Genomic DNA, 22,721 nt, shown 5'->3' on the forward strand with positions numbered 1-22,721 from the left:
TGCATCCTAATGTAGCAACTAATTCACAAGAAGATCAGTTCCATACCTCATTCTGAAAGAAAACTAACATACAAATGGCCTGGCTGGATGAGACCAAGATCCAGTTTCCAGCAGTGGCCAGCCAAGGGCCTCCAGTAAGTCCAGAGGCCAGGCAGGATGGTGGCCGTTGCCCCCTATTGCTTGCCCCTATATCAACTGCTACCCTCATATAGACTGCCTCTGAACTTGGAGGTTCTATAAAGCCACCACAGCTAATAACCATCCTCTAAGAGGTTTTCTAATCCCTTTTAAAAAACCACCTAAGCCAGTGGCCATCACGACATTTGGTGACAGTGAACTGAGCTCCATTTGCCTCATGCATCACCATCTCTAGGAATTCCTTGCCAAAGGGGGTTGGGTGTAGAGATGTCACGATCCCCTATCCCACCCTGGATGCAACACATGGCATTTTCTGGAGGCAAGTATTGTTAGCCAATGAGATTTCTACAGTATGAAAGAAGTGGTGGTTTGTGTTATTACTAAAAAGCCAAGCTGGAGGCCTGCCTCCTTGCACTGGCAATTTGAGAGATTTGGGTTAAACAAAGCAGTGAATTGGGATAGGATATGCGATGTAATCTCTGACATACTGAGGATGCACACGCTCACATTTCTGAGTGAGATTTAAACACATAAACCTGCCTCATCCCACCCCCATCTCTGGCAGACATGATGGAAAGACAGGCATATGCCTGGTGCCCGGTATGGGGGCAGGGGGCAGGCCAAAAGCTATGCAGGCGAGGAGGTCAAAGAGCCCAAGCTAGGCAGGAATGTCCCTGGTCCTGCGCTTCTGCACGCTTCCCAACAGAGGACTCCTAGTGCTACCGGTCAAAAGGCATGGCACACCTATTCTGTCTTACTCTCCCTTACGGTTGTTTTGTGGAAAGAGAAAGACAGTAGAAGCAGTGGGAAATTGCAAGTGGAAGACCATGTCATCTGGACTCCCCCCATCAAATTCTGTGAATGTGGCAGAGTGACAATTGCACAAGCCAAGCCTCCTCTGGAAGCACCCCCTGTATGGACAAGCAGAGTCAGGGACTCTTCCTCTGCTGAGAGAAGGCTCCAGCACAACCCAAACATGCTGCACCCTCCTCCTTTTGCCCAGCACACTTGGAACAGGCTGAGCTAACCAAGAGTGACGGGCTGCATTAACAGTGTTCACGCCACAACTGCAGTGGCTACCATTATGTCAGCACTTTTACACTAATCCCCTCCTCCTCCTGCTCAGCTGGTTCAGAGTAGGGAAGACTTGGCAGCTAGAAGCCCTCATCTAGTAGTGGTTCCGCTCCTTTTCCTTTCCACAGTATAATCCTGACATTGGTCTAACCATTCCAACCACAAGGAGAAGTAATGCCACCCAATAATGTAACACAAGCAGATGGTGGAAACAAAAGCTGACTCAGTGAAGGGCAATTAATCACAAATCCCCCAGCCACACTGAGCAGGAAGTAATAAAACAGCCAGAAATTGCAGACATTGAGCTTTTGATGAAAGGCACACTTGCCCTTAAAAACCTCAATAGCATTTTTGCCTATTCACATTGGATAGGCTGAAATTGCAATTTATCACAAACAAATTAGCTATAAATTAGTTCTGGTGAGGGAAATAACAATGGGAATACAACACAGAAAACACTGGATTGCACCATTCTGGCAACATCGTGTGGATTCCCTGTAAAAAGTGAGGGATCAAAGGATGGCAGTTTCAAAGAAAGGGCAATTTGCAGAAGCAGCCTCAGACTGTTGCTGTGATAGAGTTCAGCTTTGTAACATCCTTAAAAGCCAAATGAAAAAGTGCTGGTTAGAAGTGAACGCTGGAGGAAACAGGTTGATCATTGCTGTTCTGAGGCAAGCCCCCCACACTAGAGAGAGCAAGAGGCTGAAGGCCAGTCACGCAGAGGCGATGAAATCCAGGCCTACAACAAGAAGAAGAGAAGAGTAGTAGTAGTGGGAGAATCATAGAATAGTAGGGTTGGAAGGGGCCTACAAGGCCATCGAGTCCAACCCCCTGCTCAAGGCAGGAATCCAAGTCAGAGCATCCCTGACAGATGGCTGTCCAGCCTCATCTTGAAGGCCTCCAGTGTGGGAGAGCCCACCACCTCCCCAGGTAATTGGTTCCATTGTCGTATTGCTCTTACAGTCAGGAAGTTTTTCCTGATGTTCAGCCGGAATCTGGCTTCCTGTTACTTGAGCCCATTATTCCATGTCCTGCACTCTGGGATGATCGAGAAGAGATCCTGGCCTTCTTCTCTGTGACAACCTTTCAAGTACTTGAAGAGTGCTATCATATCTCCCCTCAGTCTTCTCTTCTCCAGGCTAAACATGCCCAGTTCTTTCAGTCTCTCTTCATAGGGCTTTGTTTCCAGTCCCCTGATCATCTTTGTTGCCCTCCTCTGAACCCTCTCCAGTTTGTCTGCATCCTTCTTCAAGTGTGGTGCCCAGAAATGGACACAGTACTCCAGATGAGGCCTAATCAGTGCTGAGCAGAGGGGAACTAGTACTTCCCAGGATTTGGAAGCGATTCTTCTATGAATGCAGCCCAAAATAGCATTTGCCTTTTTTGCAGCCACATCACATTTGACTCCTTGCTGCATGGGATTGAGACCCAAGTATGTCATGAAAACATGTGGACTCGCCAGGTATGTTGTCGCCCGGGAGGACAGATTAGAGACGTGACTGAAAGGTTGCCTGCACACATAAAGCCCACTGACAGGTATCCCTTTGTTCTCATCCATGTGGGAACAAAGGATACCGCCAAGTGGAGCTAGGAAGAAAGCACGTCAGACTTTGAAGCTTTCAGAAGGAAACTCAAGAACTTTGGTGCTCAGATAGTTTTCTCATCCATCCTTCCAGTAGTTAGAACAGGGAAAGAAAGGGGAAGAAAAATACTCTAGGTGAATGACCGGCTACGAAGGTGGTACCAACGTGAGAGATTTGGATTCTGGGATGACAGACTATACTTCCTGGAAGATGAACTGCTGGCAAGGGATGGGTTGCACCTCACAAGTGCTGGGAAGAATGTGTTTGGCCACGACATGAAGAACTTCATCGGAAGGGCTATAGACTGAATCCTACGGGGCGGGGGAGAGAGACGTAAAGCTGGGGGCAACAGTGGACGAAGGCTCATGCACCACAACAGAGAGAACAGCTCTAATAGCACCCAATAATAGTCTTCAAAAACATGTAGGAAGAAAGCCAGACTATTAAGCACATGGTCTTTGATGTCCGTATACTAATGCCCAGAGTATGGGAAACAAACAGAACAAACTTGAACTCTTAAGGAGAAGACAAGGATGAAACTTTTGAAAAGTAAATTGCCAATGTTTCAAGGAAGCATGATGTAGTAGCAATGGGAGATTTTTCCCGATGTTTGGGAAATATCAATTTCCCCGATATTTGTTGGGAGACAAATTCTGCAAAACATGGCCCCTCCAAGAAATTCCAGACATGTATTGCTGACAACTTCCTCCTACAGAAAGTAGAGGAAGGAACTAGAAGATCAGCTATTTTTGACTTGATCCTAACCAACAGAGATTACTTAGTGGGTAAAGTAGCAGTTACAGGAACTCTGGGGGAAAGCGACCATGTTGTACTTGAGTTCTTGGTTCTAAAGGAAGCAAAAGTCGAGTGTAGCTAAACGCGTACCCTGGATTTGAGGAAAGCCAAATTTCATAAACTCAGATCAATGATAAGTAAGGTCCTGTGGCAAGCGACTCTAATGAGAAAAGCAGTCCAAGATGGGTGGGAGTTTTAAAAAAAGGAAATTCTAAAGGCACAATAACAAACAATTCCAACAAGAAAAAAACATGGAATACAACAGAAGAAGCCAGTGTGGCTTCACAAAAAGCTTAGAAATGACCTGAAAACAAAAAAGGACAATCTAGGAAGTGGTAGGAAAGCCAAACTACAAAGGAAGAGGACAGCCAGGTAGCACAGAATTGCAGGGATAGCGTCAGGAAGGCTAAAGCTGAGAATGAGCTGAGGTTAGCGAGGGACGCTAAAAGCAACAAAAAGGCTTTCTTCAGATACGTGCATAGTAAAAGAGAGAAGAAAGAAATGATGGTTCAGCTATTAAATAAGGATGGCAAAATGATAACATGACAAAGAAAAGGTAGAGGTGCTCAATTCCTAATTTGGCTCAGTCTTCTCCCAAAAGGAACTATGACGCCCCTGGCAAAGGCGAAGTACAGGCTCAAGGGCCAGGATTGCAGCTTGAGATCGATAGGCATATGATCAAGGAACACCTAATTACTTTGAATTAGTTCAAATTTCTAGGGCCAGTTGAACTGCATTCTAGAGTAATGAAGGAACTGGCAGAAGGACTCTCAGAACCACTGTCTATTGTGTTTGAGAAATCATGGAGGACAGGGGAAGTGCCAGATGACTGGAGGAGGGCTAACGTTGCCCCTATCTTCAAAAAGGGCACAAAGGAGGAACCTGGGAACTACAGACCAGTCAGTCTGACATCAATCCCGGGGAAAATTCTGGAGCAGGTGATAAAGCAATCAGTCTATAAGCACCTTGAAAACAATGCAGTGATAACTTAAAGCCAACAAAAACAAATCCTGCCAGATGAATCCAATCTAATGTTTTGATCCTGTAGCCTCCCTTGTGGACTGTGGGAATGCTGTGGACATAATATACCACGAGTTCAGCAAAGCTTTTGACCCATGATATCCTGATGAGCAAACTAGCTCAAAGTGGGCTAGATGAAACAACAATCAGGTAGATCCACAGTTGGCTACAGAATTGGACTCAAAGAGTGCTTATCAATGGGATCTTCTCAAACTGGGGAAAGGTAATGAGTGGGGTACCGCAGGGCTCAGTCCTGGGCCCAGTGTAATGCACAGTTACAAGATGGGGGAGACTTGGCTCAACAATACTTTAAGCAAGAAGATCTTGGAATTGTGGTAGATCACAAGCTGAATATGAGCCAACTATTCTATGATTCTATGTGATGTGGCTGCAAAAAAGGCCCATGCTATTTTGGGCTGCATTAATAGAAGTATAGCTTCCAAATCCCGGGAACTACTAGTTCCCCTCTGCTCAGCACTGGTTAGGCCTCATCTGGAGTACTGTGTCCAGTCCTGGGCACCACCCTTGAAGAAGGATGCAGACAAACTGGAGAGGGTTCAGAGGAGGGCAACAAAGATGATCAGGGGACTGGAAACAAAGCCCTATGAAGAGAGACTGAAAGAACTGGGCATGTTTAGCCTTGAGAAGAGAAGACTGAGGGGAGACAGGATAGTGCTCTTCAAGCGCTAGAAAGGATGTCCCAGATAGGAAGGCCAGGATCTCTTCTCGACCATCCCAGAGTGCAGGACACAGAATAATGGGCTCAAGTTACAGGAAGCTGGATTCCGGCTGAAGATCAGGAGAAACTTCCTGACTCTTAGAGCAATATGACGATGGAACCACTTCCCTAGGGAGGTGGTGGGCTCTCCCACACTGGAGGCATTCGAGACGAGGCTGGACAGCCACCTATCAGGGATGCTCTGACTTGGATTCCTGCACTGAGCAGGGGGTTGGACTCGATGGCCTCGTAGGCCCCTTCCAACCCTGTTGTTCAGCCGGAATCTGGCTTCCTGTCACTTGAGCCCATGGTTCTGTGTCCTGCACTCTGGGATGATCTGGGATGCACTCCAAGTCATTCATAAAAATGTTGAAGAGCACTGGGCCCAGGACTGAGCCCTGCGGTACCCCACTCGTTGTTGTTGTTCAGTCGTTCAGTCGTGTCCGACTCTTCGTGACCCCATGGACCATAGCACGCCAGGCCTTCCTGTCCTGCGCTCTCTCCCGGAGCGTGCTCAAGTTCATATTCATTGCATCCGTGATGCTATCTAGCCATCTCATCCTCTGCCGTCCCCTTCTCCTTTTGCCTTCAGTCTTTCCCAGCATCAGGGTCTTTTCCAGGGAGTTTTCTCTTCGCATTAGCTGGACAAAATATTGGAGCTTCAGCTTCATTATCTGTCCTTCCAATGAGCAGTCAGGGTTGATTTCCTTTACGATGGACTGATTTGACCTCCTTGCAGTCCAGGGCACTCGTAAGAGTCTTCTCCAGCACCACAGTTCGAAAGCATCAATTCTTCGGCGCTCAGCCTTCCTTATAGTCCAGCTCTCACAGCCATACATTACTACTGGGAAAACCATAGCTTTGATTAGACGGACCTTTGTCGGCAAGGTGATGTCTCTGCTTCTTACTATGCTGTCTAGGTTTGCCATAGCTTTCCTCCCCAGGAGCAAGCGTCTTTTAATTTCATGGCTACAGTCACCGTCTGCGGTGATCTTGGAGCCCAAGAAAGTAAAATCTGTCACCCCACTCGTTACCTCTCCCCAGTTTGAGAAGGTCCCATTGATAAGCACTCTTTGAGTCCGATTCTGTAGCCAACTGTGGATCCACCGGATTGTTGTTTCATCTAGCCCACTTTGAGCTAGTTTGCTCATCAGGAGATCATGGGGCACTTTGTTGAAGTCGAGGTATATGATGTCTACAGCATTCCCACAGTCCACAGGGGAGGTGACTTGATAAAAAAAATAGAGATCAGATTCGTCTGGCAGGACTTCTTCTTGACAAATCCATGTTGGCTTTGAGTCATCACTGCATTGTTTTCAAGGTGCTTCCAGATGGATTGCCTTATCATCTGCTCCAGAATTTCCTCTTTCCTCTGCCTTTTACTATGTATGTAGCTGAAGAAAGCCTTTTTGTTGTTTTTAGCATCCCTCGCTAACCTCAGCTTGTTCCCAGCTTTAGCCTTCCTGACGCCATCCCTGCAATTCTGTGCTATCTGCCTGTACTCTTCCTTTGTTACTTGGCCTTCTTTCCACTTCCTATATGTGTCCTTTTTTGTTTTCAGGTCATCCCTAAGCTTGTGAAGCCACATTGGCTTCTTCTGTTGTCTTCCACGAGTGGGGTACCGCAGGGCTCAGTCCTGGGCCCAGTGCTCTTCAACATTTGTATGAATGACTTGGAGGAGGAGGTGCAGGGAATGCTGATCACATTTGCAGATGACACCAAATTGGGAGGGATAGCTAATACTTTGGAAGAGAGAAACAAAATTAAAAATCATCTGGATAGTCTGGAGTGCTGGGCAGAAAACAACAGAATGACATTGAATAGGGATAAATGCCAAGTTCTGCACCTAGGAAAAAGAAACCAAATGCACAGTTACCAGATGGGGGATATGTGGCTCAACAACACTACAAGCGAGAAAGATCTTGGAATGGTTGTCGATCACAAGCTGAATATGAGCCAACCATGTGATGTGGCTGCAAAAAAGGCCAATGCTCTTTTGGGCTGCATTCATAGAAGCATAGCTTCCAAATCCTGGGAAGTACTAGTTCTCCTCTACTCAGCACTTGTTAGGCCTCATCTGGAATACTATGTCCAGTTCTGGGCACCACACTTGAAGAAGGATGCAGACAAACTGGAGAGGGTTCAGAGGAGGGCAACAAAGATGATCAGGGGACTGGAAACAAAGCCCTATGAAGACAGACTGAAAGAACTGGGCATGTTTAGCCTTGAGAAGAGAAGACTGAGGGGAGATATGATAGCGCTCTTCAAATACTTGAAAGGTTGTCCCAGAGAGGAAGGCCAGAATCTCTTCTCGATCATCCCGGAGTGCAGGACACGGAATAATCGGCTAAAGTTACAGGGAGCCAGATTCCAGCTGAACATCAGGAGAAACTTCCTGACTGTTAGAGCAATACAACAATGGAACCAATTACCCAGGGAGGCGGTGGGCTCTCCCACACTGGAGGCGTTCAAGACGAGGCTGGACAGCCATCTGTCAGGGATGCTCTGACTTGGATTCCTGCATTGAGCAGGGGGTTGGACTTGATGGCCTTGTAGGCCCCTTCCAACCCTGCTATTCCATGATTCTATGATTCTATGATCCAGATGCTTTTGATGGGGCTGCCAAGCTCATCATCCTGTATTTCTGTGCTGAAATATACCCTTCCCTGTAGGATTCAGTTTAAAGCCCTCCTGATGACGTTCTTCATGGTGTGGCCAAACACATTCTTCCCAGCCTTTGTGAGCTGCAACCCGTCCCTTGCCAACAGCCCATCTTCCAGGAAGTCTAGCTGTCAAGGGCTCCTTGGAGGGCTCTCTCAGTCTAATCCAGTAGCCAAGTCCAGACACAGACAAAGGGATTCTTTTCAAAGCTTTATTCTTCTTTTACAACTTAATAACTCTACAGGTAGCAACTAGATCTGAGCAGCAGCATCCCTATGCCCTAAGTTGAAACAGTTGGTCCCCGTTTGAAAGGCAATTATTGGCAGACCCCTGAATATAAGGACTAGGGAGAATCCCTCTTCCCTTGGATCCTCTGGGCACAACCGTTCTTTGAGCGCCAACCGGGCGCTACGCCTCCTTTCCACACTCTCCATTTGGCACCGCTCTCTGCGTCTGCGCCGCGCATCCAACCAGTCTGCTATCGGTGCTGGGTCACTCCCTGGACTGCTTTCTAATCTAGGAATGTTGGTGGGAGGAATCTCTGTCAGCTGCGGGCCCTGGGAAAAAGGGGCGCGCTCCTCTCCCAGGAGCGGCTGCTCTTCCTCCGAATCAGAACTACTCTGGGATTCTATGTGCTCAGTGTCCACCCTGACACTAGCCCGTGGTCCCAGAATACAAATCTCTCGTTGGCACCACCTTCATAGCCAGTCATTCACCCGGAGTATTTTTCGTTCCCTTTCTATCCCTCTTCTGACTACTGGAAGGATGGATGAGAAAACTATCTGAGCCCCAAAGTTCTGGAGTTTCCTTCCCAGAGCTTCAAAGTCTGACGTGATTTCTTCGTAGCTCCGCTTGGTGGTATCATTTGTCCGCACATGGATGAGAAGAAAGGGATACCTGTCAGTGGGCTTTATGAGCGCAGGCAACCTTTCAGTCACGTCTCTAATCCGTCCTCCTGGGAGACAACATACCTGGCGAGTCCACGGGTCTTCGCGACATACTTGGGTCTCGATCCCACGCAGCAAGGAGTCTCCTGCTATTACTACTCTTCTTCTTGTAGGCCTGGTTTCATCGCCCTGTTTGACTGACCTTCAGCCTCTTGCTTACTCTCATGCAGGTTCCCCTGTGATTCTTCCTCTGCAGGCTGTCCTCCAGTCTCATCCGCTAGTACCTGGAATCGGTTCCACAGCTCCACTGCTTCCACTGGTGCAGAGTGGCGTCTAGTTCTTCTTCTCCTAACTGTCACCCTTTTCCAAGGAGTATCCTCTACTCCATTTTTCATCACCTCAGCATTTCCCACTTCTGCCTCATCTTGCTGTTGCTCTTCAAGCTTCTGGTCTTCCCTTTGCTGCTGTAGTTCCCCCATTCTGTCCAAGAACTCTTCGTGTTCTCTTATTCCCCGGAGGGTCAACAGTCGCCACTCCAGTCCACTTACTTTTTCCTCCAGTAGCGTGATCAACTTGCACTTGTTGCAGGTGTAGGCCTTGTTGTTCTCAGGCAAGAAAACAAATGTTACACACACCTTGCAGGTCACCACCACTGGAGAGTCCTGTCCTTCCACTGCCTCTTTTCCCTTTTTGTGTCTAGCTTTGTGATTGTTCTAGACTAGCCTGTGCCTGCTCCTCTACTCAGTAGAGGTTAAAAGCAGAGTCCCACTGGTGTGGAAGTGTGTGTGACAAGACAAATAAATGAAAAAAAAAGTTAGTTAAAAAAGAAAAAAATTTTAGGGGCCTCCCCCTTGACCTCCCCTGCCGAACTCCCCCGGCCAACTCCTGTTTGCTCCCCCTGTCCGCTCGCTCTCTGGGAGCTTGCCTGCTTCTGTAGTCCCTGGAGCAGCTTGCTCTGCTCTGCTCTGCTCTGCTCTGCTCTGCTCTGCTCAGCTCAGCTGGGAGGCGGGAAACAGACCATGCCAGTTGTCAACCAGATATGAGTGGAAGGTGCGGAGCAGGGAGTGCCAGTGACAGCCATGGGGCTTGCCTCGTAAGGTGGCCTTGGACTGACCTACCCTCCCCCTCCCCCTTCTCTGACCAGCCCCAGCCTTGCAGGTGCTTGGCACAAAATGGTTTCTCTGGGTCCACTTTGGAGTTCTGCATGGGAAGCCCTCATGAGTCATGCTGTCTTGATGAGATGAGCAGGGGGAGATGCAGCAGAGCAAGGCTAAGCAAAAGTGCGAGACCAGGGTGTGATCTCAAGCCAGTGCCCTCTGGGGCTGGGGAGCTGCCGATCAGGGTGGCTGTCGATAGAAGTGAACCAGATGGTCTTCTAGGGCACCAAGTTAAGTGGGGAGACATATTCGAGGGGGGGAAATTAAAACAAAACAACGAAGATGTCATTATTTCAATTCCTGTGCACAGGGAATATGTCCAAGGCTGTGGAGGCAAGCAAGGGACCAGCTGGGGATGGTGGGGCTAAGCCAGCCACCTGCCCACACTCCGTTGGGACCCGATCCTCCCTTGGGTGACAAGGATATCCCCTGTTCTGCTGCTGCTCCCAACTGGAGGCAGGGAGGGAGAGGCTCCCCCAGAGCAGCCACTTCCTTTGCCCGCAGAGGGCAGAGCCTGGGGCTGGTGGCACCTTCTTGGCCATGTCACCCCCAGGATTCAGCCGGGAGCCTTCTTCGGGGACCTCCCTTGGGCACTGTGGAGGGGGCTTCCGTTCCTTCGCAGAGTGGATAGCTGGGATCGTCTCCTTTGTTGTTTTTATCAGACCCTCTGAGCTGATACGATGCTTAGAAAAAAAACCATTTGGGGTGTGTTTTATTATAAATGATAATATTTCTGCTTCTGAAGATGCAGGGGGGGTGCGTGCACGTGCGCGCCTCTTCATTAAATGGAAAAAAGGGGCAAAATGTTTCCTGGTTTACTAAAAACCTCAGCCGAGATCTGCCCTTGGCATTTGAGGGTGGGGGCGCCAGCTGCTGGCTGCTAGTCTAGGGGCGCCCCTGCCGCAGGCACTCCCTGGTGAGGGCACAGCCCTGATGGCGCCTCCTCTGCCTTGACATTTCAGGCTCGCTCAGAAGCATGGCCCAGATATCATTGATGATGACAGCAAGGACAACATCACCATCTTTACACGCATCCTGGACCGGCTGCTGGATGGATATGACAACCGGCTGCGACCCGGGCTTGGAGGTCAGTCTGTTGCATTTGGTTGTGCATGAGCGTTGGATGGTGTTTCCTGCTGTTTATTGACATCCCCCAAAGGTGCTGCGTCTCCCCTTCAAGCTGCCTCCAGGGCTGCCTGGCGACCTTGCATGAGGGAGGCGCTTCCTCCACTCAGCCAAGGCGACTCGGCTTTCAGGACCAGCTCTCAGTCGCAGGACTCCCTGGAGCCTCTCCTGGGGAATGGTGGTTTCCTGGGATCATCTCCAGCAGCGTGCTTGAGGTCTTCTGCCGAGCTGTTAGGATAATGAATTACCTGTTTCAGAGCCAACACAGGCTGCTGCAAGCGTCTGGCTCCCATGCTGCACATGGATGCACCCCCACCACTTCCTCTCATCACAGAGCCCCCGAATAGCTGCTCCTGGCTGGGGAAGGGGACAAAGGCAGGAAAGAGCAGGGCGCTGAGCTTGGCAGCGAGGTCTGACATTGCAGTGCAGGCAGGCAAGACAGCTGCGGGCATTTTGCCTGCTCCTGCTCAACCGCATCTCATGCTAACTTGGTCAGGAAGGTGACCCTGCCTCCACCCACCCCCTGGAAGCATGTGCCGAGGGGCTTAGGCGGCAGAGAGCAGTGTGCTGCATGCCACGGCTGAGACGCCCTCTTGTCTGCCAGCATCTGACTGCCGTTTGCGGAAGCCCTTGAAGCGGGGCTGGCGGGGGGCTTGTGCACATCTCTCCCTCCCTCCCCTGCCTGAAAGGGGGAAAAGGGCCATTGAGAGCCCTGCCAAGCTCTGCCCCACCCCAGGCTGTTGTCAGACACTTGTGCCTTAAGGTGGTTTGTGCTTAGATAGGAATCAACATGTATGCAACCCTGCGGTGGCTGCCTGGCATGTGCGCCCCAGGCCTCGTTGGCATTATGTGCCACATTGGCCACATTTAGACAGGGAATAAATAGGTTTGTGTGTGGAAATAGCTTTTGAGCACTTCTGGAGTGCTTGGTGTTTCCAGAGGACATGGTTTAACTCTAGTGAATACCAGCAGCATTGGGACACTGCAGAACTGTGGGTCAGAGCCCATCAAGGCTGACTTGGATTCCTGCACTGAGCAGGGGGCTGGACTCGATGGTCTTATAGGCCCCTTCCAGCCCTCCTATGATTCTAAGGCCTTCCAAGCCGAACACCCACAGGCAGGCAGTCGTCGCTGCCCGTCCCTGCCCAGGGCCCAGGCATCCTTTCTCTGGGATTGGCATGAACCTGTAACATAGCCCATTCCCCCTCCCCCCTGCCCCTCGTCTGCTTGGAATAGATGGAGGATTGATTGGCATCCGGGAGCATCTTTGCATCCCATTGTTTAAGCTCCTGCTGCTTTTCGCTGGCTGATTTACATTGGCAGCCGGATGTGGCAGTTCTGACATAGATGTATATTAACTACTTGTGAAATTGCCCTTTAGATTTGGCTTCCTGTCCTGGGGATCCAGTGTCCATTGTGGTCTGGAGACCAGTGGCCTGCTTCCAGACACTCTGCAGCACCGCCCCCGGCCCCGGTCCCCTGGGATCTCCATGGCCCCAGTGATTATGGCCTGTCTCCTGCTGCCAAACTTTGTTGGCTCTTCCTGCTTGTTGCACGTAGGGAATAGCAGCAGGGATTCAGGAATTCTGGGACTTGTAGTTCTTGTAGACAGAGTATGTCACATAGAGTTCTAGCATCCTGACTCAAACTACAAGACCGAGTGTATCCTGGACAAGCACGTGCTCTTACTCTCTCGCTCTCCAGTGTATCTATTCCCCCCCACCACCACCACATTCCTTTTGGACCCCCTGCCACTACTCAACCATTAACCTATACAACAGGAGAATGGTGGCTCCCACAGAATTGCCCTGTGACTGGGTGATAACATGAGATGCAGCCCTGTGGTTCCTTCTGCATCTGTTCCTCCCCGTGTAAAACAAGGATGCTACTAGTGCAACTCCAATGGCATTTTCATACGTGACACCAAGGGCACCTCTCTCCAACAGACCTCAGCTCAAAGGCAGCCCGTGTTCTCCCCAGGGAGGGCAGCTTGGGCTCTGTGGTTTCAGGAGGTAACTCCAGCAGACCTTACCCAGCCACAAGTCCCAGGAACTCTCCTCTAGGTCTTCCGCTGGTGATGTCACATGTAAATGCCGTTAATGTAGGGGAGAATTCAGAAGAAAATCTGCATGTTTATCCCAAATATAATGGTGGCTGTACATCATTGCGTCACCAGCATAAAACAATGCCATATGAAACCTCTTGTGTTGAAAAGACTTGGAATGCTTAGGCACTGCTTCAGAGAGCTTTGGCTATTGAGCAATATAGAAATGTAACGAATAAATGAATGAATAAAATGCAAGGAGAAGGATGGGCGGGGAAGAAAGATGAATGCCTGGGTGCCCTGTGGAATATTTCCAAGTGGTGTTTGCCTCTGCCTGGGCCTGAGATGCTGAGGGGGCTGCGGGATGCTGTGGAACACCTGCTCTCTGCCCAGTGACCCTGCCCTGAGAGATCTGGCTATTTGGGGCAGGTGTGGGGAAGTGGGGAGGGACGTGTGTATTGACAGACTGCTCCCCCCCCCCAACAGGTTTATATTTTAGCTGCAACATCCTCCCCATCCACTCCATCTTACCCTCTTGGGCAAACCCCCTTCTCTTGCCATTTCCAGGAAAATGGCCTCGTGGCCGTGCGCGACTGTGCCTGGCTTCACAGCACCAGACTCCTCGCTTATGCCCTGACAATGCTGTCATGGCAACGCAGCAACTCACCAGAGAGAGAGAGGGAGAGAAAGATACTGAGAACCAATGAATGGGCATGGTGTGGCCTCACAAAAGTGGGAAATGTTTAGAAGGCAATTTGGCACTGAGGACCCTGTGGCGAAGGAGTGCACACATTTGCATCTTGTACCTTGTAACTGTCATCTCTCCCTCTCTCTCTCTCTCTCTCTCTCACGCACCATCCAAGCCTGCAGTCCCCCATCCAGCCTTGGTCCTCCACTCCCACCAAGAGCTTCTGCCTGCAGGCCTTGGCCCAGGCCTCTCGCAAGACCCCCATTTGCAGGAGCCCATGAGGGCACAGACTCTCAGCCTGGGGCCTTCCGCCCAGGCAGCAGAGTGGCTCTTTCAGCTTCCAGTGGCAGGAGGGAATCTTGCCTCCCTTGGCCTGGCAGGGACTGAGAATGGTGGCCAACAAGGGAGCAGGCAGGAGTGTGAACAGCAGGGCTTGGACAAGTAGAGCCACTACCGGATTTGCCCTGATGCTGAATCCAGACCAGGCCCAGGGGGAACAGCTTCTCCCAGTCCACAGAGCCAACTGCTTCGCCATGCTCCCACCCACCACCCCAGCCCTCTTGAGGGACCCTGGGGACGAAGGGACCGTGGGACTGCAAAGAGAAGCATCCCCACAAAGGAGCCGGCCTCAGTAATGCATGGTGCCACAGCGCCTGGGCAGTGTCAACAGGACCAGTGCCACTGGAACAGGGGCACTAGTGGTGGGCGAGCCATTTCCTCCCTGGTGGGCTGGTTCAGGAAGAGACACGCTCCCATAAATGGACTTGGGCCTAATGAAAAGTGATCCCAAACTAATTCACTCAAGCTCGAGCACTGGCGGGGAGGGGGCCAGGGGAGGTGCATCCAGGGGAGGAAAAATGGGCCCATCCCAAGTTGGCCCAAGCTTCAAAGGAGAGCCAGTGGGGCGTGGTGGTGATAGTGCTGGCCTGGGACTGGGGAGATGCGGGTTCTAGTCCCCAGCAGGCCATGGGGCTCCCTGGGTGACTCTTGGCCAGTCCCAGACTCTTAGCCCCACAGAAAGGTTGTCAGGATAAAAGGGGGAGGAGGAGGAGGGGGAGGGCCACCATGTATGCTGCCTTGGGATCCTTGAAGGAAAAGGTGAGATATTAAAGCAACAGGTAAGTCATTAACAAAGGTGGCTCAGCCAGACTCAAGGCTGGCTCAAGGGCTCACAGTGGGGAAGTGGGCATTTTGCCCATGGAGCTTCAGGCTGCGAAACTGTGAGGAGAGAGGCTGGCAGGCTGGATGGATGCGCCCTTCTCACAGCGGGGGGTGGTCAAGGCCTGCCCTGCAGATTCAGTGGCCAGAGGCCCTGCAGACTGGGGAGGACCAGGTTCGGCTGGATCTGCTCTGTCCGTGCTTCATGGATCATCAGGCATCTTTTGTTCCATTGCCTGCTCACTGACAGAATAGGATTTTTAAAGGGATGGAGAAGGATGTTGTTCCACTTGCCCAAGTCTGCAGTAGCATTAATGTTCAGGTGTGCATTAGCACAAGCGTGCACTTGCGCAACATTGAATTTGCACGCCCCCCGCCCCCTCCCCCGGTAAAATCTAATCTGCAAGTCTGTGGAATCCACATGGCTCGAGAAAAGCTGGTCTGCCGTGGAAGCCCCGGGTGGGGCTGAGAGAAGCCCAAGCTCCCCTGAATCCCCTGCGGACACCACCGACATCCCTGCTGCGGGTGGGCTGCGTCCACGCCAGAGGCAGGAGGCCGTCCCGGCACTTCCAGGCATGGCGGGCAAAGGCTGCCTGGGAAACCATGACTGTCAGAGAAGACGCTGGGGGTGGAGGCGTGGCCGGGGTCCTTTTGAGGAGCCAGCTCCATCCGGGCGAAGCAAGGGATGAGTTTGCTCTGAACTTCCTGCCTTGCTACAGAGCTCTGCATGAAAGGTGTGGCATTCCCAGGGGCCTGTGGGATGAAATTATGGGTCGATGCAGTGGACCCTGTGGGGCCAAGAGCCTGCATGTGTGCGGGGGAGGGGCAATCAAAATAAGCAAGAGAAGCTCTTCCAGATGTCCACTGCCAGTCCCTTGGGATGGCTTGCAGTAAAAAGGAAGGGATGGAGACTCTGGACAAGCATCTTGGGGCTCCACTGCCTGCTGTGGCAGGGCGAAGAGTCTCAGGGAATTGCTTTTCAGGAGCAGAGGCTTAGGAATGTGCTCAGGATACAGGAAATAGTAAAAAATAGCTGACTCCACTTGATTGGTCTTCTGGTTGAGGAAGAAGACACCTGAATATGCTCCTCAGGTGCTGGCAGCAGCTGGGAGCCAAGTCCCTCTTGGCTGCGGAGTCTGTGTCGGCCCTTCCAGGCATTGGGGGGAGAAACCTGCTTCAGGTGGCGGGGGTGGATGGGGGGGAGATGGCAGATGTCTTCAGCAAAACTTTTTGAAGAGTCAGACCGAATGCGGGTTGCAGAGCCATTGGGCTGAGCGTCAGGCAGCAAAAGGCCTTGGGGCGGCACTGTGTCTAGTCCCGTTCCAGAGCTGTGCTGCTTTCTCGGGAGCAGCAGACTCTCTCCAGAGCCCCAGTGCCAAGAAGCACCTTGCTGTGGCCAGGAGGAGGCTCCTTCCCTGGGAGCACTGCCTGACCCCACACTGTGCAGTAGGCCGGAGGAGAAAATGGAACAGCCGTAGCTGGCCTGGCCCAGGAAACGGGGTGTCGCTCCCTCAGGGCATCGGCAGCCTGCCGTGTCTACTCCCTGCATGCAGATTTGTTTATTTCAAACATAGAATCATAGAATAGTAGGGCTGGAAGGGGCCTACAAGGCCATCGAGTCCAACCCCCTGCTCAATGCAGGAATCCAAGTCAGAGCATCCCTGACAGATGGCTGTCCAGCCTCGTCTTGAACGCCTCCAGTGTGGGAGAGCCCACCACCTCCCTAGGGAATGGGTTCCATTGTCGTAATGCTCTAACAGTCAGGAAGTTTTTCCACATGTTCAGCCGGAATCTGGCTTCCTGTCACTTGAGCCCATTATTCCATGTCCTGCACCCTGGGATGATCGAGAAGAGATGCTGGCCTTCCTCTCTTTGACAACCTTTCAAGGACTTGAAGAGCGCTATCATATCTCCCCTCAGTCTTCTCTTCTCCAGGCTAAACATGCCCTGTTCTTTCAGTCTCTCTTCATAGGGCTTTGTTTCCAGTCCCCTGATCATCTTTGTTGCCCTCCTCTGAACCCTCTCCAGCTTGTCTGCATCCTTCAAGTGTGGTGCCCAGAACTGGACACAGTACTCCAGATGAGGCCTAACCAGTGCTGAGTAGAGGGGAACTAGGACTTCCTGGGATTTGGAAGCTATGCTTCTATTAATGCAGCCCAAAAGAGCATTGGCCTTTTTTGCAGCCACATCACATGGTTGGCTCATCTTCAGCTTGTGATCGACAACCATTCCAAGATCCTTCTCACTTGTAGTGTGGTTGAGCCACGTATCCCCCATCTTGTAACTGTGCATTTGGTTTCTTTTTCCTAGGTGCAGAACTTAGCATTTATCCCTATTCAATGTCATTCTGTTGTTTTCTGCCCAGCGCTCCAGTCTATCCAGATCACTTTGAATTTTGTTTCTGTCTTCCAAAGTATTAGCTATCCCGCCCAATTTGGTGTCATCTGCAAATTTGTTCAGCATTCCCTGCACCTCCTCCTCCAAGTCATTCATACAAATGTGGAAGAGCACTGGGCCCAGGACTGAGCCCTGCTGTACCCCACTCGTTACCTCTCCCCAGTTTGAGAAGGTCCCAGTGATAAGCAATCTTTGAGTCCGATTCTGTAGCCAACTGTGGATCCACCGGATCGTTGTTTCATCTAACCCACTTTGAGCTAGTTTGCTCATCAGGATATCATGGGACACTTTGTCGAAAGCTTTGCTGACGTCGAGGTATATGATGTCTACAGCATTCCCACGGTCTACAAGGGAGGTGACTTGATCAAAAAATGAGATCAGATTTGTCTGGCAGGACTTGTTTTTGACAAATCCATGTTGGCTTCGACTAATCATAGCATTGTTGTCAAGGGGCTTCCAGATGGATTCCTTTATCATCTGCTCCAGAATTTTCCCAGGGATTGATGTCAGACTGACTGGTCTGTAGTTCCCAGGTTCCTCCTTTTTACCCTTTTTGAAGATAGGGACAACGTTAGCCCTCCTCCAGTCATCTGGCACTTCCCCTGTCCTCCATGATTTCTCAAAGAGAATAGACAGCGGTTCTGAAGAGTTCTTCTGCCAGTTCCTTTATTACTCTAGGATGCAGTTCATCTGGCCCTGGAGATTTGAAGTCATTCAAAGTAATGAGGTGTTCCTTGACCATATGCCTGTCGATCTCAAGCTGCAATCCTGCCCCTTCAGCCTGTACTTCGCCTTTGCCAGGGGGGTCATAGACCCTCTTTGGGGAGAAGACTGAGCCAAAGTAGGAATTGAGCACCTCTGCCTTTTCTTTGTCCTCTGTTATCGTTTTGCCATTCTTATTTAGTAGCTGAACCACCATTTCTTTCCTCTGCCTTTTACTATGCACGTAGCTGAAGAAAGCCTTTTTGTTGTTTTTAGCCTCCCTCGCTAAGCTCAGCTCGTTCCCAGCTTTAGCCTTCCTGACACCATCCTTGCAATTCTGTGCTGCCTGCCTGTACTCTTCCTTTGTTACTTGGCCTTCTTTCCACTTCCTATATGTGTCCTGTTTTGTTTTCAGGTCATCCCTTAGCTTTTTGTGAAGCCCCATTGGCTTCTTCTGTTGTCTTCTACCTTTCTTCTTGTTGGAATTGTTTGTAAATGTGCCTTGAGAATTTCCTTTTTTAAAAGCTCCCACCCATCTTGGACTCCTTTTCTCGTTAGCGTTGCTTGCCATGGGACCTTCCTGATCATTGTTCTGAGTTTGTTAAAATGAGCTTTCCTAAAATCTAGGGTACGCGTTTGACTACATTCGGCTTTTGCTTCCCTTAGAACCAAGAACTCAAGTACAACATGGTCGCTTTCCCCCAGAGTTCCTGTAACTGCTACTTGATCCACTAAGTCATCTCTGTTGGTTAGGATCAAGTCAAGGATAGCCGATCCTCTAGTTCCTTCCTCTACTTTCTGTAGGAGGAAGTTATCTGCCACACAAGTCAGGAATTTCCTGGTGGGGCCATGTTTTGCAGAATTTGTCTCCCAACTAATATTGGGGAAATTGAAGTCCCCCATTACTAGTACATCATGCTTCCTTAAAACATTGGCTATTTGTTTTTCAAAAGTTTCATCCTCATCTTCTCCTTGATTGGGTGGCCGGTAAAAGACTCCGACCACCAGGTTCCTTTTATTCTTTGCTCCATTTATTTCAACCCTGATGCTCTCGATAGGGCTACCAAGCTCCTCCTCCTGTATTTCTGTGCAGAGATATGCATTTTTCACATACAGTGCAACCCCACCTCCCTTTCTGTTCCTCCTGTTCTTTTTGAACAAGTTATATCCTTCCATTGCTGTATTCCAGTCATGAGAGTCATCCCACCAAGTCTCAGTTATACCTATCAGGTCATAATTTCCCTCTTGTATTAAGAGTTCAAGTTCGTTCTGTTTGTTTCCCATACTCTGGGCATTAGTATATAGACATCGAAGACCATGTGCTTCATAGTCTGGCTTTATTCCTACATGTGTCTGAAGACTATTATTGGGCGCTATCAGAGCTGTTCTCTCCATTGCAGTGCATACGCCTACATCCATTGTTACCCCCAACATTACATCTCCCTTCCCCGTAGGATTCAGTTTAAAGCCCTCCCGATGAAGTTCTTCATGCTGTGGCCAAACACATTCTTCCCATCCTTTGTGAGGTGCAACCCGTCCCTAGCCAACAGCCCATCTTTTAGGAAGTATAGCCCGTGGTCCCAGAATACAAATCTCTCTCGTTGGCACCACCTTCATAGCCAGTCATTCACCCGGAGTATTTTTCGTTCCCTTTCTATCCCTCTTCTAACTACTGGAAGGATGGATGAGAAAACTATCTGGGCCCCAAAGTTCTTGAGTTTCCTTCCCAAAGCTTCAAAGTCTGACATGATCTCTTCGTAGCTCCGCTTGGCGGTATCATTTGTTCCCACATGGATGAGAAGAAAGGGATACCTGTCAGTGGGCTTTATGAGTGCAGGCAACCTTTCAGTCACGTCTCTAATCTGTCCTCCCAGGAGACAACATACCTGGTGAGTCCACGGATCTTTGCGACATGCAGCAAGGAGTCTCCCACTACTACCACTCTTCTCTTCTTCTTCTTGTAGGCCTGGGTTTCATCGCCTCTGTTTGACTGACCTTCAGCCTCTTGCTCACTCTCATGCAGGTTCCTCTGTGATTCTTCCTCTGCAGGCTGTCCTCCAGTCTCATCCGCAAGTACCTGGAATCGGTTCCACAGCTCCACTGCTTCCACTGGTGCAGAGTGGTGTCTAGTTCTTCTTCTCCTAACTGTCACACTTTTCCAAGGAGTATCCTCTATTCCATTTTTCTTCACCTCAGCATTTCCCACTGCCTCATCTTGCTGTTGCTCTTCAAGGTTCTGGTCTTCCCTTTGCTTCTGTAGTTCCCCCATTCTGTCCAAGAACTCTTCGTGTTCTCTTATTCCCCAGAGGGTTGACAGTCGCCGCTCCAGTCCACTTACTTTTTCCTCCAGCAGCGTGATCAACTTGCACTTGTTGAAGGTGTAGGCCTTGTTGTTCTCAGGCAAGAAAACAAACATTGCACACACCTTGCAGGTCACCACCACTGGAGAGTCCTGTCCTTCCATTGCCTCTTTTCCCTTTTTGTGTCTAGCTCTGTGATTGTTCTAGACTAGCCTGTGCCTGCTCCTCTACTCAGTAGAGGTTAAAAGCAGAGTCCCACTGGTGTGGAAGTGTGTGTGACAAGACAAATAAATGGGAAAAAGTTAGTTAAAAAAATAAAAATAATAATAAAAAAATGTTAGGGGCCTCCCCCTTGACCTCTCCTGCCGAACTCCCCCGGCCAACTCCTGTTTGCTCCCCCTGTCCGCTCGCTCTGTTCGCTCACTCTCTGGGAGCTTGCCTGCTTCTGTAGTCCCTGGAGCAGCTTGCTCTGCTCTGCTCTGCTCTGCTCAGCTCAGCTGGGAGGTGGGAAATCAGTCACCTGCTTTATCTAGAAACCTCTTTCTAGGTTGTTTTATTTATTATGGTCTCTGCCTCTGTATTTGAATTGTGTGGGGTTTTTTACCGAATGTATAGTGTTTACATTCTGTTTTGATTTTAAATTGTTGTGAGCCACTCTGAGTGGTGCACAGCCACTAGGAAGGCAAGACTGATTTATTCTAAATAAAACAATAGTACAACATACATTCAAGAAGTCCCAGGAGCCCCACCACCCAAAGCCCCAAGAATCAGCCAAATGGGGCTGGAGGGACTGTCCTGGCATGCAGGTTTCTTGGCAGAAAAGGTGCAAAGTTCAGCAATATATAAAAGCAATGCAAAACCCAAAGCCCATCTAGTCTTGAAAGGTTGTCACAGAGAGGAAGGCCAGGATCTCTTCTTGATCATCCCAGAGTGCAGGACACGGAATCATGGGCTCAAGTGACAGGAAGCCAGATTCTGGCTAAACATCAGGAAAAACTTCCTGACTGTGAGAGCAATATGACAATGGAACCAATTACCTGGGGAGGTTGTGGGCTCTCCCACACTGGAGGCCTTCAAGACGAGGCTGGACAGCCATCTGTCAGGGATGCTCTGACTTGGATTCCTGCACTGAGCAAGGGGTTGGACTCGATGGCCTTTTAGGCCCCTTCCAGCCCTACTATTCTATGAGTCTATGATACTAGTCTGCATCAGTTCATCCCCCCCCCCCCACACACACACACACTGCTTGCTGGTCAGACCTATGAGGGCCAGCTGGGGCCCTTTGGAAAAAGTGCCTCCAGAGCTCACAGATCTGCATGGTGCAATGCAGGGAGAGCGCAAAAATGTCACATGCAGCATGAGAATGTCAGCTCCCCTCCCTGCAAATAAATACCCTGCAAAAAGTCCAGGGCTAATTTGGCCTAGGATAAAATAACTGCCTGGCCCACAAATATGGATTTTAAAAAATCTTCTGTGCTGCTGGACCAGAATCAAACCAGGCTCTCCTCACATCTGTCTGCAATACCATCTCCCATGTGGTTGCCCTGGTGGTCAGTGCCACGAGTGGTTAAGGGATGTTGCATTAGACAAGAGTTGATCTTTTGATTGGCATCTTTCAAAGCAACCCTAGAATGCCAAGGAGAAAGTTGTCAGTGCCACCACAATGAATTGTACGTTGTACTGACTTGCTTCTCTTCGAAAATAATGACACATCTATTTACCCTGGTGTGGAGGCAAACACACTGGCCAGTGTTTTCACCAGTTGCCAGAATTTTACATTGGCGAAGCTTCTCTTTTTACTTTTTTAGTGCACAGCTACAGCACACTCAGGCATGCTCAGGAGGCTTCCTGTGGTGGGGCATTTCTGCTCCATTCTTAGGTTCCTGTGCATGGGTGAATTATTCCAATGTGCAGGACAGCACCAAGCCACGCTGTGGTGTTGCTTGGCCCTTGCAGAGGGTCTGCCAAGGAGTCTGGCACCATTTCACTGGATACAACCCAAGATGTAGGATGAGAAATGTAGACCACTAAAGCTGTGAGGCAGGAGAGGGCACTGGCTCCTGCTGCCCAGAGGGAAAGCCTCCCAGGGCCTGTGTGTGAACACAGCAGCCTGCTTGTGCCCTCCCATGTGGCAATATGTGGAGACCGAGGTTGGCAAGGTGGCAGCAGGACAGAAGTAGGAGCTGCTTTGTCCACTTGGTGCGGGAAGGGCACTCTACCATGGCAGCATCTGGACTGAAGGGGCCCAGCCACATTCCATGAACCGGGAGAGGA

The 22,721-nt window shown here is 50.2% G+C and overlaps 1 protein-coding gene across 3 annotated transcripts in view; it reads left to right on the forward strand.

Moving 5' to 3' along the window:
• The window catches only part of GABRA3 (gamma-aminobutyric acid type A receptor subunit alpha3), a 68,680-nt gene that overhangs the window by 10,519 nt on the left and 35,440 nt on the right, over positions 1 to 22,721 (forward strand). For all 3 annotated transcript variants that reach the window (XM_084813412.1, XM_084813410.1, XM_084813411.1), the window contains exon 3: positions 10,996 to 11,120. In XM_084813412.1, the coding sequence (XP_084669538.1) occupies positions 10,996 to 11,120 (125 nt within the window). The remainder of the gene's footprint in view (positions 1 to 10,995; positions 11,121 to 22,721) is intronic.

This window comes from Heloderma suspectum, chromosome 9 (assembly GCF_057233095.1).
Source record: "Heloderma suspectum isolate Gila_16-S chromosome 9, 16-S_ref, whole genome shotgun sequence".
Taxonomy (NCBI): domain Eukaryota; kingdom Metazoa; phylum Chordata; class Lepidosauria; order Squamata; family Helodermatidae; genus Heloderma; species Heloderma suspectum.